The sequence below is a fragment of the Idiotropiscis lumnitzeri genome, chromosome 5 (assembly GCF_059441095.1).
Source record: "Idiotropiscis lumnitzeri isolate Australia: NSW breed Sydney's pygmy pipehorse chromosome 5, RoL_Ilum_1.0, whole genome shotgun sequence".
NCBI lineage: Eukaryota > Metazoa > Chordata > Actinopteri > Syngnathiformes > Syngnathidae > Idiotropiscis > Idiotropiscis lumnitzeri.
The window spans coordinates 28,517,948-28,534,688 of record NC_142395.1 but is presented as its reverse complement, the minus strand read 5'-3'; the positions used below and the strand labels follow the sequence as shown (position 1 = coordinate 28,534,688).

The window sequence follows — 16,741 nt, the reverse complement described above, 5'->3', positions numbered from 1 at the left end:
TCTGTCGACTCCCGGTGGGCTGCTCCCCCAACATCCTCCCCTCACCTCCCTGCATTTCTGCCATTATTTGATGTAATGAAAGGAGAAAGTGTGTAACATTGAGATTGTTAATTAATTTAGCCTAACAAGATGAAGATAAATGAAACCCACTGAAGGTTGACTAGGCTAAGGGGCCCACTTAGCATTCCTCCTGCCCTCCAATTCTGTTTCTCTTAGTGGCTCACAATTGCGCACTGCTCATGGTGAAGCTCGGTGCTTGTTACAACTCTCACCCTTCAGGAAGTTTACATATACTGTATAGAAATACGCGGCGGATTTCGAAAGTCTTTACATCCATGTTCAAATGTCAGGTTTTTGAGTTGTGAAAACACGAGACCAAGATAAGATCATTTTCACCATAAAAATGACCTGTAACTAGTGAAGGATAAATGAAGCTCCAAATCTGCTTCATGAACCAGTTTTAGTATTTTTGGACTCATCTAGATGGCACTCTCTGTTCAACATTGGCCTGAAAGCACAATGAATTGCCATTTTTTTAAACCCTTGTTTTAAAGCAACAGTGCCATCGAGAGGACTCAAAAATACAGCAGCTGGTTCATGAAGCAAAATTGAAGCTTCATTTTCCCATCACTATCTGTAACCTGTATAATGCATTTTTATTAAAAATTATATATTCACGTTGAGGGGAAGTGAAAACACCAAAGACATATTGTTCCCCAAATGTGCACACTTTCATGTCCGAATATATGAGTTACAATGTCAGGAAAAGACAACTAGAACATCAGAAGTTTATTTTCACGTCAACATGAGGGTCTGGTGGACGGTGCGTGCTGAGTTGACTGAGTGATTAAATCATTCCGAACGCAAACACACCCCTGGAGGGTGTGCACATTTATGCAACCATATCATCTCAGTTGTTTATTTTTGCTTTCAATTAAGTTGCACACGTTTTAGATCACCTTAATGGTGTAAAAGATTTTCTAAAGAATTATCCTGGTCTCAGTTTTTGTATATTATAAACCTGACATTTGAACAGGGGTGTGTAGACTTATATATCTACTGCGTGTCTAAATATTTAGCCATTTATCTGCGTCTTCATTCCCAAAGGGGTTTAAACGGCCAGATTTGCAATGGAGCATAGATTAGCAATTATCTAATGGAGGCATGTTGACATGTTCAATAAAACTCAGCTGACATGCCCGATTAGTGAATTAGTCATTTGACTTCTTCAGTGTATGTGAAGAATCACTTGTCAAATGTGATTTTGGCAGGAACGTCTACTCATATAGACGACCGATTTCGAAACATCTGTTCAACGATACAACAATATACGCGTCGCTCTCAAGTTGGGCTTTGCAATGTAAATGGCCAGTCTGTCTCATTTGAGCGGCAAAAAAGCCAAATGTTGTTTTCTGTGAAGCCAGACCGTTGACAATCATGGGAATATTTGCGGTCTTTCAAGGGCCTTTTTTCCTGAGTGGACCCTTTGTACTGGATCTTCATGACAGCACAGGCCAATCATTATCAGTCCCATTCCGCGTTGCCGTTGTCCTCAAGTCCTTAACAATGTCTTGTTGATTGTATGGAGAGCATCAGAACAACTCGATCTTGTGTTTTGTCGGCAGGCCATCGTTTCAAAGTGCAAGAGTTGATAATGGACTCATTATTGTTATTCTTGTTGCCGGACTCAGGAGAAACAAGCAGCACATCACTGCTTACTAAAAGGTAGATCAAGTCGTCACAAAGATTCCGGGCCATGAGAATCATGGCTGATTTGAGCAAGTGCGCTCGTGTGTTACTTCAATGGTAACACTTTTTTTTTTTTTATTTAAACAACAATGTGAGAATTAGGCCAATTAGGCTCTTCAGTGGAAAGTGTTAATAAAGGTCAACATTGACCATCAGACGAGAGAGATTGTCAAATATTTTTGCAATGTCGTTTTCTCAACCTGTTGGTCAGTATGAGGCATGACGCACAACCGAATGCCACAGATCTGGAGCGGCGTGTCGGGTTCTGCAAAAAAATGTTCATGGATGACCAACGGACAGCATGTTATTCTAGGGCTTGAAATTTCAATCACAGGTTAATGCCGTCGCTGTATCCTCGATTTAGCGGCCAATCAACAATGCCAAATATCCTTTCTGGGTACAACATGACATCAAGTTTGTTTTTTTACGTCGGTCTGCTATAAAATAACGAACAAAATAAAGAACTAAAGTGATTTTCTTATTTCCATGTTTTTCTTGAGCTAAGGATGTAACAGTAAATATTGTTGCTGTCCAGTAAAAAACACGTATGTCCAATTTTGTCTTTTTTTTTTTTTTTTAATTGGTACTGTCGCCTTCAGTGAGAGTTGTGCCTAAAAACATGACTGCATCTCATAATAATGCAGGCCACAAAAACTGGCAAATGCTACGGTTCCTTTGCACGTCGACACATTTCAACACCTTTCCTTCTGTTGGCTCACAGTAATCTCAGTACAGGTGACTTCAAAATGGTCTTCTGATTTTTAGTCACCATTTTCAGAAATGCTCAGAAAAGCTGAAGTCAAAACCGCAAGGCAGATATTTTTTTATTTTTATTTTTTTAACATGTCACTGCAGTTTGTGTTGAGCTTTGGCGGCATCGTGGGCTCTGTGTTGAGCTACAATAAATCACACTTCGATGCTATTGGAAAAGGACCTCCTACATAAATCGCTTTTTGTTGTTGTTGCGCCGTTATTGATTCAAGTACTTTGACTCAGTGCCATAGTGACATTTTTCAACCGCCACCGTTTTAACACAATCCTTAAAAAAAAAATGTTGGTGCAGCATTGTTGCAATGCTTGCTCATAATAAAATTTTTTTTTTAAATGGCCTTTGCTTTAAAACAGCTTTCGCAAGCCCTACTAAAACCGAAGAGAGCTGCTCCTCTGAACGCGAACGCACCCCGGCTATAATGATCCTTGACTCCCGAGGAACAGTATCTGTTTCTCTTTGAGTTTTATGTCCCTTATTACAGCTGCAATACGTCTGCTCACATTAAGCTAATTTATGGCTGAGGCCATCGCAACAGCAGTATAGGTTAATGAATTTGGCATTACTAATTAAATGTTATTGAAGGATGAATATGAATCCCGAGGCAATAGCGGGGGAAGGTGGTGGGGAGGAGAATGGGACAGAGGACTTTTTTTTTTTCTTTTTCACTTTCACTTTGCTGCAGTCGGACAATGAGCAAAACCGGAGATGCCAATGGGAAGGCAGCATTGAAGAGGAGGACACGCGCAGTGCCCTCAAATGCGCTCTTAATTCAATGATAAAGAATTATTTGACTTTTTTTTTAATGCAGTGCTTCTCAAATAGTGGGGCGGGGCCTCCTGGTGGGGGGGCGCGGTGCGATGCTGAGGGGGGCACGTGCTTGCATGCTTTTTTCCCCCTCCATACTACAATAATGTGTAATTGCACATCCACTACAGTAGTTGGCGGTGGCGCGCTCATTGCAGCGTGCATTAACTCTACGGCGTAGGTTTGTTTTGCAACAAAAATGCTAATTATTTGTAGTTGCGGCAGAAAGTGGGTGGTGGTGGGGGGGGCGTGAATTGTTTTCTTCTGGCTAGGGAGGGCGTAACAGAAAATAATTGAGAAGCACTGCTTTAATGTGACATGACTGACTATACAGTATTTGCAGTAATTATAGGCCAGGTTCATTCTGTGACTGAAAACAAGAATTTTCAAGCCCAGCAAGCAAAAAAAAGGGGATGGCAGTACCAGTGTGGAATATTGAGCAATTATTGAATTCTGACGCAAACTCTCCACTCAGTGTGTTGAGGAAAAAATGATGCCTGGATTTAAAATATTTCCTCTAACATGTGAAAAAAAAAAAAACTCTCTGTACGTAAACTACATATGAAACATTTTCAAATCCATTAGCTGCCAACACAAATTAAAAAAAAAATTGTGGCTTATACTAACTTAACAACAGGTACTCATTTGATGATTCATAGAAGTTAATGAGGATGTCTTACTGCGGATTTGCATGTCTCCCTTTTTATTTTATTTATTTTTTTTAGTGCCTAAATTTTTTTTAAAATCATGACTTGCTAATGGCTCATAATAAATATGTCGTTACAAGCTTACTTTTGACACGTGGTGCAATATCAGATAGTCTTTGTGAGCGCTAAAGCATTCAATTTAGATTTCAATTATCATGTTAGTTTAGTGATTAGACTTTAGTCCTCCAGGAATCAGACCTCTCAGCTCCACTCTATTCCACTTCCCCTGCAATCACATCCCCTTGATGAATTGCGCATATAATTACGGAAGTTATTGAATATGCATATCATTGCTGACTCTTCTTGTGTGCTTCGTATTGCATCAACTCGAACTATATCAAACAAGGATTTTTCGAGGAGGGGGGGGGTGAAAAGTCGCAGTAATAATGAGAGGGACCGTCTGTGAGCTCGCACATGAGATCATACGACATTTCGACTTGCTGGAGTGACTTTGTTTTTGTGTATGCCTGGAATCGAGTCAGGTCCAAGAAGCAGATTCTTGGCACCGTGCAGCCAGGTGTGCCGTTACAACCGGTCGTTGTGGCTGGCCAGTCTGTGTTTGAGGTGTTTATGAATCTGCCCAACATGAGGTCATTCTTCCATGTTGGTGTGTTGCTGCCATGGTCTTACACCCTTCCCCTGTGATGCAATTCTCAGGAGCAGCGAGAGCAGCACTTTGCAGGCTGTCACACAAATTCAAAATCTTTTGATAGCTTCATGAATGCTTGCTGAAAATTGCATTCACGGGAGAAGACAATTGTGCCTTTTGATTTTTTTTTTTTTTTTTTTTTAAGAAAGCAGCGACATTAGAAATTGAGAAAATTATTTGTCTGCGTCGCTCATGGAGTTTGAGGAAAAACAACCAATAGGCAAATGAAGATCTAAATTAGGAGATGACAATCACTTGATCTGCACTAGCGGCCACGCCCACACGGCCTCGCAAGATGTCAAGTTTTTAGTGTTATAGTAATACTTCATTTTTAACAAGGTGCTTTTCTGTGGTAAAAAAAAAAATAAATTCCTGAATTCCCCATTTTATTACTGTATATACATTTCTGGAAAAACCTTTCTTTTTTTTTTTAAGCCAAACCATTGTTTATGGACTTGTTCAAGAGTCTGTGAAAGCTGCAGCTGTCAAGTCGAAAGCAAATAGACAGACGCATGGCTCAGGCTTGTGTGTGTAGGTGCAGAGCAAAAACATTGTCCAACAACTTCAATCTCTATCTTATCAAATATTTGTCTGGCCTTCACTCACTGTTGGTTTGGTTTGGGTATCTCCAAAAAGATTGATTGTGGCCTCTCTAGTATTTTCACGGTGGCGCTGGTAATTTGGGACCAACTTTGGAAATTAGACAGTTATTGATGAAATCACGTTTAAAATAATTATTTTGAGTGACTCAAATCAGATAGCATTAATTTGCTGCTTGGGATAAATGTTTGACAATAGTCCTCTTTGTGTCAATGAGGCCCCCGCTGAAATTAACGAACACAGTTTGACATGAGCAGAATCCCTCGCGGGCCCGTCAAAGTGGAGCAAAGTGAGCTGCAGCTTTGCACCCGTGCTGTTCTGAGGCTGAGCATAATGATTGCGGTGGCAGAAAACCACAACAGAAGCGGCCGGGCTGAGCGGCTGCCCAGGAAACACAGGCCCCATAGATCGCGCCCAACCGCACACAAACGGTGCTGCAGCACACTTGTGGCTTTTTAAGAAAGTAATTGACTTCATTATTTCAGTTCCAAGTCTGCCCTTGTGATTTACAGTGTCTACTGAAAAGCAAGTCGTTGAAAAGGTATTCGTCTTGCCAGGGGCGAGGCGTAAAAAAGGATCATGAAGTTCCCCCTGCCAAAATAAAACCAGGACCATGGATAAACTGAGATACAGTATATTCATTCGACGATTGACGCATAAAATGAATAGAAAATACAAATTTAAGAATTGCTAACAAATTGGCATCACTATAATTCTCATGTAACAGATTCTCACTATCTTCTTTCTTCTTGTTTATTTATTTATTTTTTTGTATGCCCTCCTATTGTTTAGCGATGGGTCAATGGAGCTTCAAATCTGCTTCATGAACCAGTTGTAGTATTTTTGGACTCCTGTAGATGGCACGCTCGGTTCAACATTGGGCTGAAAGCACAATGAATTGCCATTTTTTTTAAACCCTGTACTTAAACCAATAGCGCCATCTAGAGGACTGAAAAATACAACAGCTGGTTTGAAGCTTCATTTTCCCATCACTAATATTGTCGCTTCATTTTGTCATTGGTATCTCGGAAGCCCCATTAAGATGAGTCCCAAATCCTCATTTCATAGTTGTGTCAACACTTGTATGCCCCTGACATCTTATCTAACGCCAACAGTCTCAAACTTGGGTTTTAAACTAGGAGCGCCAGTTAAAAGGCGAGCGACAGCATTTTGGACCAGTTGGAGGCGCTTGAGCGAGGACTGGCTGACTCCAAAGTAAATGGCGAAATACATTTAATAATTTCGAATAATTTGTGGCTTCCTGCAAGTGTTTCAGCTTTGTTTTCAATGAAGCAGGCTCACGTTTCACACTGAGTAATTCATTTGTTAGCCATACTTGCTGTGACATTTTTGCTTGGTGGGTTTTCTAATGTAAAATGGTTGCTTCGGCGCCATAAAGGTTGGGAAACACTAAGCAGTCAGACACAAGGTTCATGGCAGACTGATGAGACATTTTGTTTCGGTCCGTGTCGGAGCCGCTACGGCGCCCACTTCCCTAGAGTTCTCCGAACATTTTTCTGTTCAACCATGACTGTCAGCCCGTTGATTTTTACGACCAGTATGTTTCACATTCATTTACTCAACTTTTCTCTGTGCTGATCCATGAATCTCAGCATTGCTAAAAAGCACTTCTTTTGCGTCTTCTGTGAACTGAATTTTGGGGCAATTACTAGGAACGGTGGGTAGACGTCGTTTTTTTTTTTATCAGCTGTCAATCACTCGAGGTAACTTTTAACCGCCTCCAAACAGAGCTTCATCTCGTCCTTCACATTTGCTCGGCTTCTTCCTGTCCAACCTGTCAAAACGCCACACACTGTTGACCATGCTTTCTATTCAGTGTGAGCAAATTAATTGGTTTCAGTGGCTTAAATCAGCAATCAATGTCAGTTTCCCCAAAATAATAAGGCTTAATCATAAATCTTTGAGGAGTGGCCCGCCTGACCCTTCTTCCTCATGGCTTTCTGGTGGAGCAAATGAATTACCCCTGTTTTGATTTTCCAATTGACGTGTCACATAAAACTACTCCACCCCCGGCCCCAATTCCATCTCAGACACAGGCTCCAAAGCGGAAACAGAAGAGAAAAAAAACGCGTTTAGAGTGCTCAAGTAATTTTTCTACAACTTGTAATAACTTATCGTACTCTTTGCGACGCGTATTCCTCCTGAGTCCTGACCCACTCAAACAAAGTAATTCGCCCTCCAACGCAGGGGTTGCTTTCCAGACCATCCTCGCTGTAAAGGAAATTTCTGATACTCTGCTACAGGACTTCATTTTGTTCAGGTCTTCAAATAAAATAATACAAACACATTCATATTAAGAGAGCACAAGAGCAATGGATAAACTAAACATCATCTCTCAATAAACATGCCCAACTATCTACATTACAAAACCAAACTACAGCCGTCGCTTTCTGTAGGCATAAAAAGCAGGATCACGGTAGATAATCTTTCACAAAAACTGAACTGTGTTGAAGTACTTCCTATTACGGTCTTCTTCTTTCAATATTAAAACCACCTCAAATTAAATAACGGTGCCATCTTGTGGTCAAGAGTGGAATTACACCCAATATAAAAGAGAGTTATGCCAAAATTAACTGTAGAAATGAAACTAATAAATAGCAAGACCGCAAACTTGGAACCAGAGATGGATGTTTATCGCAGTTTATTTACAACCATTTTGACGGGCTCTTTCCTTTCGCTCAAAACACATTACAAAGTATATACACCAAGAAAATGTTTGCTTTGACTTGTGAGAACAAACTTGAGATATGAGTAATTGTATTTAAAATTTGAATTTAAATCCGCATATCAAGGCACCTCTGTACTTTCATGAGTCACTCTGAATGCCTCATATGTATTTTCATCACACGAGATATGTACGGTTGGGCTTGATGCTTTCTTCAAAGGAATTTTGATCAATGGATTTAAACTCCAATGCTTCAACTCTTCATCCATCCCACCTTTAGTGTCATTATGGGATGATAATGGAAGCAAGCACGCTTGCTTTTCCCTTCGCTAGGCCATGCAGATTTTCCTCTTCCTTGAACTACTCCATTGGCATTTCTACCAACCCCATTTACTGTGCCATTGATGACCTCATGGTGGTAAGACTAAAAACCGGGGCCCACAGTCCCCCTCCCTCACCCCCTTACTGTCCTTTCTTCAAAATAACCTATTGTCGGTGAGCATTTGTCTGTTTTAGTCACTCATAGAGCCCGCTTTCTGTTTCTTGACTTCCCCGCTTGTATTGATGTTTTGATGCCCCCTTTTGCACCTATTGTGCTCCTCTTTGGTAACGTGGGATGGTTATCCCAAAAGGCCACCCCCACTTCACTTCACTCACTTTTCTGGCAACTGTATGAGATGTTACGCTGGATTTTGTTGAAGGGCAACCATTTGCGGCAAACTTTGCAGCGCACACAAGAAGTTATCTTTATAAATGACAGAGTGGACATGGCTTGAATGGCGCTTTGTTTAAGGTTGTACAAAAAGGGGGCCCCGCTCTATATTTCATCTGTCACCGTTGCTTTTCTTTCCCTCAACAATGCGTGATTGTTGCCATGAAAATTTCACGTTCCACAAACAGGAGATTTCTGTATTATTATGCTGCTGCCAAATTCCGATCTCTGTTTTCCTTCTCGCGTTCACAAAGGGCTCATAACTTACTGTCAAGTGCGGAAAGCCACAAAGCTCCACTGTTGCTCGGCAAATAGGCTTGTGTTGGTGGACGGCCCGACTCGCCGTGAGGTTTGCTTAAGTGCAGCAGCAACACAAGACCCTTTGGGAACTCCTGTGCCCAGCAGCTTTTTTGTGAAAAATTGTGGCCAATAAAGAGAGAATAAAAAACTGTTTAGTTGCTTAAGCCCAGTGTTCTGACTTTTTCCTCGTTAAACATCATAAAAAGTCAGTGTATAAGGTAAACTTGTGAGTATCCCGAGGAACTGAGCGTCGTGTCATTCATCACCGAGAGAGTTTCCTGGGATCAGAAAAGAGGGGCCACGGGCACAGAGGAGGGTGGGTGAGGGGGGGGGGGGCGGAGGGATTTAGTGCGTGAGTGCTCATCGACCCTTCCTGAGGAGTCAGACAGGAACACTTAAGCACTCTCACACCTGCGTGTGCCTTTGCCTCGTGCGGCGCAAGGACACCAAGCACGCAGTCGTGGCAGCTGCACAAGTGTTTAAAGTGAACGACGAGCCGCTGCCTCTTGCGGCATATTATTGCAAATAATTTACCCTGCGAAATAATTATCAATACTCGGCTCGATATGTAAAGTGCGCACTTCAGGTGGCTTGCTGTCGTTTGGGTTTTAGCGATGTGGTAAAACGGTGGCCACGTCTAATAGAGAAGGTATCAGGAGAGAGTGTGAAGTGGGGGATGAAGTACGGATGTAATTGAGTTGACTTTTTGGAGGGGAAGGTCAAGAATAATGGAGGAACAATTTTACAAAATTAATTTGGACAACTCTCCAGCCACTTCACCGCAGTAGTTGGAAACATCCGAGCATTTACTTGATTTGAATACCATTATCTTTAATGACATTGTCAGCTGACGTTTAAGATTTTCGTACAGACTGCAAAGAAAACTACAAAATGTGTTTTTTTTTCCCCAAGACTCCCCTGTTGGAATTCCACAGCGCCTCAAAATGTGTGTGCGTCTGCCATTCGGCGAGCGAGTGTGTGCGGTTTACAGCCTTCTATTACGAGTTGATTATGTACCCAGAAAGCTGGCGGCTGCACAGCATGGCACAATCACAATGGAGGGCGATAATTTAATTGTGCTAAACGGTGGATTCCGTGTCAATGCTCCTCCAGCTGGGAGCTGTCAGGTAGTAATATCTCATTATGGCAGGTGAAGAACCCTGAGGAACCCCACCAACGACACCTGTTAGAACAGGAGGAACCCCTGAAGGGAAACAAAATCATCTGCTCATCTCGTACACACACACACAGACCACGCGCGTGTGTCTTTAAATCCCCAAAGTAATCATTTCACAAAGTGCATTGCAAATGTTTCTACAATCGTGCATTGTATTTTCTCGACATGGTAATTCGAGTCGTAATTAACCTTCAAATAACAGCCCTTGTGGGTGATTAATGGCTTGATGACGACCGCATACATTACACTAAAATTGCCTGATTCATAGAGCACCTTGGTTAATTGGAAGGCTGCATGAAGCCAGAAAGTTCAAGTTGATTTACCCGCCGCGTTTCAGGCCAGTATGTGTTTACAAGTTGACTTGTAACTCGGAACTTGTGACTTTGTGACACATCTCTGCACATTAGGTGCTCGGGCTTCAACAACTGACGATTTTTTTTTTTTTGTAGTCGACCATTATTTGATGAAAGTCTAGTCGATTAAGTGACGTCATTGATGTTTTTCTTTTCAGCACAGTGTAGTTCTCTGATCGGTTTTGCACCACGGACCTCTTTCTCACAAAGACATAGATCTCCTTGTACACTGAGTACAAAGACAAAAATGGGCATTCTGATTCGGATTCTGATTCTAGTCGGTTCAAACCTTAAATGAATTTGCTCACTTCGTTCCACCCATCCACATCCGGATGCAACCAACCCACAGGAAGCCCGAAGTTAACAGCTCGTATCTATCTGAATTTCCTATCTTCTATTTTAGTCTAATATGAACAGTTTGAACCCTCTTTGGGTCTTGCGATGAAAACCAAGAGGTACAAGCGAAATTGCAACAGGATGGTCACTAGTGATGGGTAAATGAAGCTTCCAATCTGCTTCATGAACCAGCTGTGGTATTTTTGGACTAGATAGCAGTCCCAGTTCAATAATGGGATGGAAGCACAGTTAATTGCCATTTTTTTTAAAAACCCTTTATTTAAAGCAACAGCGCCATCTAGAGGACTCGAAAATACAGCAGCTGGTTCATGAAGCAAATATGAAGCTTCATTTTCCCATTGGACGCGGTTAATGCAATTTGATGATAAGTGACTTGTCACCAGTGTCAACAAAAGGTTAATGATGTGACCGGGCAGACACAGCAGGTGAAAGTCACTCGGCCCCTTTCACCACGGAAGAGGAGAGCGGATAGCAGAGGACAGTTTAACCCCCCCCCCCCCTTTATCCCCTAAGTCAAAAGAGTTCATAGATGAGTGGTGCACAAAAATCCCTCTAATACTTTCCAATTAAGCAGAGGTTGTTTTGCTTGACGCTGAAACATTATCACAGGGAACAATTCATGAGTCAAAGCATTCCAGGCTATATGAGCTTGTAGCCGGGGAACATAAGTCCTTCTCCTTCAATATTGTCGGCTAGATATATATAGAGAGAGCGAGCCCTTCTCTTTGGGAGCTGACCCTTCCCCTTGTGGCTGCTTCCCGTCTTCAAAATAACTGGAGCTTTGTCTTGCAGAAAGTGGGCAAGAAGACAACATTTCACGCACTTATTGATTGGTTTGGCTTGTTAGCTGTCCATTGTTATGGCGTAATCAAGCATGAGGGATAGCAGCCCGTCAAGGATTTATGAACTTCAAGCTCACCACGGTTTTATTTCTGTTGACCATATAAAGGCATTGTTGGAGCTTTTTTTTTTTTTTTTTTTTTTGCAAGAAATTGACTGAGGATAAGTCACTGCAAAGGTTCCAGAATACACGAGATGTAAAAACATGTCTGTTTTGTTTGCTCTTGAGGCCAAGCTTGTAAAAAAAAAAAAGAAAAAAAAAGTGTGATTTCTTTTATAGAAGATGATTCATTTAAACATACTTAACACCCACATGGAAATGAATAGAACTTCTTATTTTCTCCTCATAAATTGCTTTTATTGTGTCAGCGCTGATCCGCTGCGGAGAAAAACCTTTAGATCACGTCGCTGTGTGACGCCCGCTCAAGTATGAAAAATAAAATGCCATACTTGCCATTAGATATTTTCAAAGAATTATTTCCCCTTCTTGTGATATGAGGTGGTATTGTACGGGACTTGTCAGCGGAGGGGGGCGGGGCCGAGGCAGTTCTCGGCACTCTTTAGCTGCCTGAGCGCAGAACCTCCTTGCTCGGCTAATAAATTATTAACTCCTGCTGACAAATACTGTTATGGAGCCTGCCGCAGATCTGTTGCATTCTTTAACAAGATTGCTGTAGACACATGTTCCAGGAGGATGGAGTCTCCATCGCGCTCCCTCCATCCCCTTGTCTTGCTCACGCCTCAGCAGTTTGACTGATGGCTGGAGACTCAAGTAAAAGTGCCTGAGAGACTGAATATTTTAGTGGTAAAATAATGCCACTTGATTTAGTGTGTAATACAAAAGCAGTGCTTTGTTTCATTCTCACACTCCATTGAGGACAAGGCGTTTGTTGCACTCCAGGCTCGGGCTTTTTGGGTGCATGAATAAAAAATACGTCAGTATACGCGCGCTTGAAACGTCCCCCTGCGCACATACGTCGAGCGCACGCTTTCCTCTTTCGAACTTGCATTTCTCAGCCGTCAATTAAGATTTTAATCCAGAATTTTCCTCAGATTTTGAGGCTTTTCAATAACGCACGAGCCTGGAAATTATTCAATGGCTGATTAAAATTGAAGGCCGAGACCCGTTACACAAAGGAGGGAACACATGCAGGAACACTAATGGACGGAAGCATTGACAGACAGACAGACAGACGGACAGACAGACAGACAGGTTTCAGCCAGCTACCTGACTTAGTGGACTTGTTTGTTCAGCTGCTGAGACACATGACATGAACTTAGGCCACCTTTGTTTCGGCTCAGGCTGATCTGTCACACTGCAGCAGTGTGTGTGCATGTGAATGTGCAACACTTGAATAGACAAGTGAATGTTTGTCAGACACCTAAACTGGCCATTTGAAGTAGTTTCAAACACACCCAAGTCAGTGTTCACTCAATATTGGTTACAACTATTTTACTTTTGCATTATTTATTGGAATCATACAAGGTAAATATATCATGAAGCCTAGTGGGGGGAGCAAACGTAATTCTGTTAAAAAATCGGCAAAAACATTTATTTTTGATTGATGCCCAAATCGGTGAAATGAACAAGCACATTGAACTAGAACAATCGAAAAAAAATAAAATAAAATAAATAATATATATATATATATATATATATATATATATATATAATTATTATTTTTTATTTTTTTCAAATGCTTAAATTGCTAAATTATTTGTGAGGGTTTTTTTTTTCCTGGCTGATAGCCCCACTGTCTGGCTGACCCACCGCCTGAGTATCTTGGGGTTTGGCCCAGGCCCCAAGCAGGCACAGTTCCAGACCGAGATCAAGGCATCCATCTGCATTAAACAACAGATTAGGGACCCCACAGCCTGTTCCAGACCCCTCAGCCAGTCAGGTTAACGTTGTTGCACAGGTGCACTTTTTTGTACCGTAGTTTCAAACGCCCAAACTTCAATGCTTCCTTAAGGCCGCCGTTTTTGCGCATTGTTCATTGTTAGTCAGTTAATCTCATTAAAGTGTCTTTTTCTTACTCTACAGCAGAGTCATGTCTTCCAAGCAAGCCACGTCTCCTTTTGCCTCTGTGGTCGATGGAGATGATGCCATGAGCCAGGATCACTTGTCTTGGGAAAAAGAGGAGACGGCTGACGCCCACTGCACACCGCAACTGCCGCTGCACAATCTACTCCATGGAAAAGCCCATCCCGATGAAATTCAGCCGCTAAGTAGTGTACCTCCAGAGAGCGACTGGGACAGTTTGGTCTCTGCCCAACAGCGCATGGTGAGACACAATACAAATCTCACAATTGTGCTTGCATTGAGGTTGACTTCGAACGAAAACAAGATTTGAAAGGAAAGAAGCCAGTGTGATGTTTTTTCCCCTGCAAACATGAATTTGATTCTTGGAATTAAAAAAAAAAAATCAGTGCAACCCTTCCACTTGTCATCAGTCTAAAACTGATGGCTGCATTTTTCTGATTGGGAAGTTGCAGATAACTGCTGATGGGGTCAAGCACATTCTTTCCTGTGCTCAGAATTTTCAATTTTCCTTACATTCACGATAGGACTGAACATGAAAGAATTAATAGTAGTGATGGGTAACTGAAGCTTCAAATCTGCTTCATGAAGCAGTTGTAGTATTTTTGGACTCCTCTAGATGGCACCCTCTGTTCAACATTGTGCTGAACGCACACTGCCATTTTTTTAAACCCTTTATTTAAACCTACAGTGCCATCCAGAGGACTCTTTTATACAGCAGTTGGTTCATGAAGCAAATTTGAAACGTCATTTTTCCATCACGAATCAATTGGGCCCTAAAAGTAAGCTTGATTTCATATAGGCAACGATATTTTCCGGACCATAAGGCGGCACACCCGCATATAAGCCGCAGCAACACAAAAGAAAAATACGATACAGAAAAAAGAAAAAAATTAGAGATTTATTGAGCATATTTTCTGAACTGTAGAGCGCCCCAACTGGTGAAAGAAAATCCACAGAAAAGTCGCACCGTTGTATTAGCCGCATAGTTCAAAATCGCGCAAGAAAGCGTTTTCTAAAACATGGTACTTCAAAGTTTTTTAGCTCATGGTGGAACCGAGAGAAAACGGATGTTTGCAAAATTCCGTAAAACATAACTTTCAATTCTTTCGACTTGAGTTTTAGACTCAAGTGTAGGCTACGGTATTACGACGCTTCCCTTGGTGTTGCAGATCCGGTCTCAGTAGGCATTCATTGTCTCCGGCTTGTACAAAGACGGCGCTATTCTATCTATAACTCCAGCCCCTCGGAAGTAACGAAACCTCTGAGGTCTTTGTATGAGCAGCTCTGCCAAATACTAAAGCATCATCTATTCTCAGAGTAAACAGAGGAATGTTTCCCTAAACATTCGCAATGACACAAATCCCAACTGCATCATGGGCAGAAGCCTTGGCCTTTTCTGCTTCCCTTGAGCTTGCATTCTTGTTTCTATAAAAGAAGCGTGTCTTGTCCTTGGTCGCCGTGTGTTGTTAGCAGGCTTGTTGTGTCAAAGCTAAATCGGCAGCCACTCTCCAGATGCTGCACGTTCTAAGTGCATAGCGACTTTGATGTTAGCCGAGTGAAGGGCAGCGTGAGCACTTGTGAGCGGAGATGCACACAAGAGGCAGGTGGTTGTCTTTGACAGATGGCGGAACAGTAAAGACACCCAGAGGGCCTCTGAAGTAGCGCCGCAGTCGGTCGCGAAGACCCTCGACAGTCGACACCACAGGATTGCAGCGCGACACATACATTATGCGCACACAGGTGAAAAAAAATTTCTGTGGGGAAAATCTCGGAGTCACGCGAGTGTAAGGTAATGAAGAACAATTCCGAAACATCGTCGGTGGTATGCCGGTAACTGAAACTTAAGATTTGATGAGGTGAGACAAGTCGATATAACATCATATTTGTCGGTTGCTACGGCAATGAAAAAAAAAATGGTGGTTAATAATGTCATTATTCAGGGTTGACTGTTTTGTGAAAACAACTGAAGAGAGTGAGAAGAGTGCAGCAAAACAAGGTTACGCGAGAGAAACGACGGCATGGCATGATCCAGAGGAGAAAATAGAAAGGCATAAGGCGAGAGGAATGAGAGTGCGCTGATTACCTGACTCCACTGCTGCGCCATGCGTCTGTGTAGGCTGTGCCCTGAACCCGTGCCAGCTGATTAACCCAGCACTCCTCCACTAGCCTCGAGCACTCTCCACCGTCTCTGCCACGCTGCATAATCATCCAACACAAGGTTGGGAGGTGCACAGCGGGTCGGTCAGTCGTGCCACCCTGGCGTTTGGTACCGGATCACCCGACACACCGCTGCAGCTATGCCTAGGGCTTGACATGCTGCTCAAGGACGAGGATTTGGCACTGTCCATTTTTTAAATTTTTTTATTTGTCAAGTCACGCCGCTGTGGATTCATTCCCCTCACATTGTCTGTCGGATCTCGGAACATTTCCTCTGCTTACTATGAGGGCAAATGTTTAAATCACACCTAACTGTTCCCCTGTTAAAGGCAGAGGCTCCTTGCTGCTTAGCGACCTTCTGCTCCACAAACCATAATTAACACCACCTTCTGTCAGATGTAGCGCTCAGCCGTGGCCCGCGCGCAGACGATAACCTCACATCTGCAGAGTATTGCTCTCTCGCTCGCTCTTCTTCTCATCCGTTCAAGCTACATCCCATTCTTCCCGTCTCCCTTCATGTGCGCTCGTGCACAGGGAGCACTCAGCCAGCCGGCTCGAGACGAGCCCCAAAGTTAAATACTAAACCATGCACAGGTGGAACTGAGAAAACAACAACAGCTTGAGACAGGACACAGATTTACGACATCTCCAGGCACTCAGCTGAGAATAGGTCGGCGCTAGAAAATGAACAAATTACACAGCAGTCACCTGAACACAAATGCACACTCAAGAGCAATTTGACAAATTACAGTTGGGAGGTTTCTCTGTCAAGTCTCGGCAGCTGAAGTCAAAGCGTATTTTATGAATATACACTATGCAAGCGCACCTAATCAT

General features: G+C 42.5%; 1 protein-coding gene across 3 annotated transcripts in view; it reads left to right on the top strand.

The window, feature by feature from the left end:
• sox6 (SRY-box transcription factor 6) overlaps window positions 1-16,741 on the top strand; it is a 140,465-nt gene that overhangs the window by 32,700 nt on the left and 91,024 nt on the right. For all 3 annotated transcript variants that reach the window (XM_088295782.1, XM_088295781.1, XM_088295780.1), the window contains one exon: window positions 13,751-13,991. In XM_088295782.1, coding sequence (XP_088151908.1) covers window positions 13,758-13,991 — 234 coding nt within the window. In that variant the 5' untranslated portion in view covers window positions 13,751-13,757. The remainder of the gene's footprint in view (window positions 1-13,750; window positions 13,992-16,741) is intronic.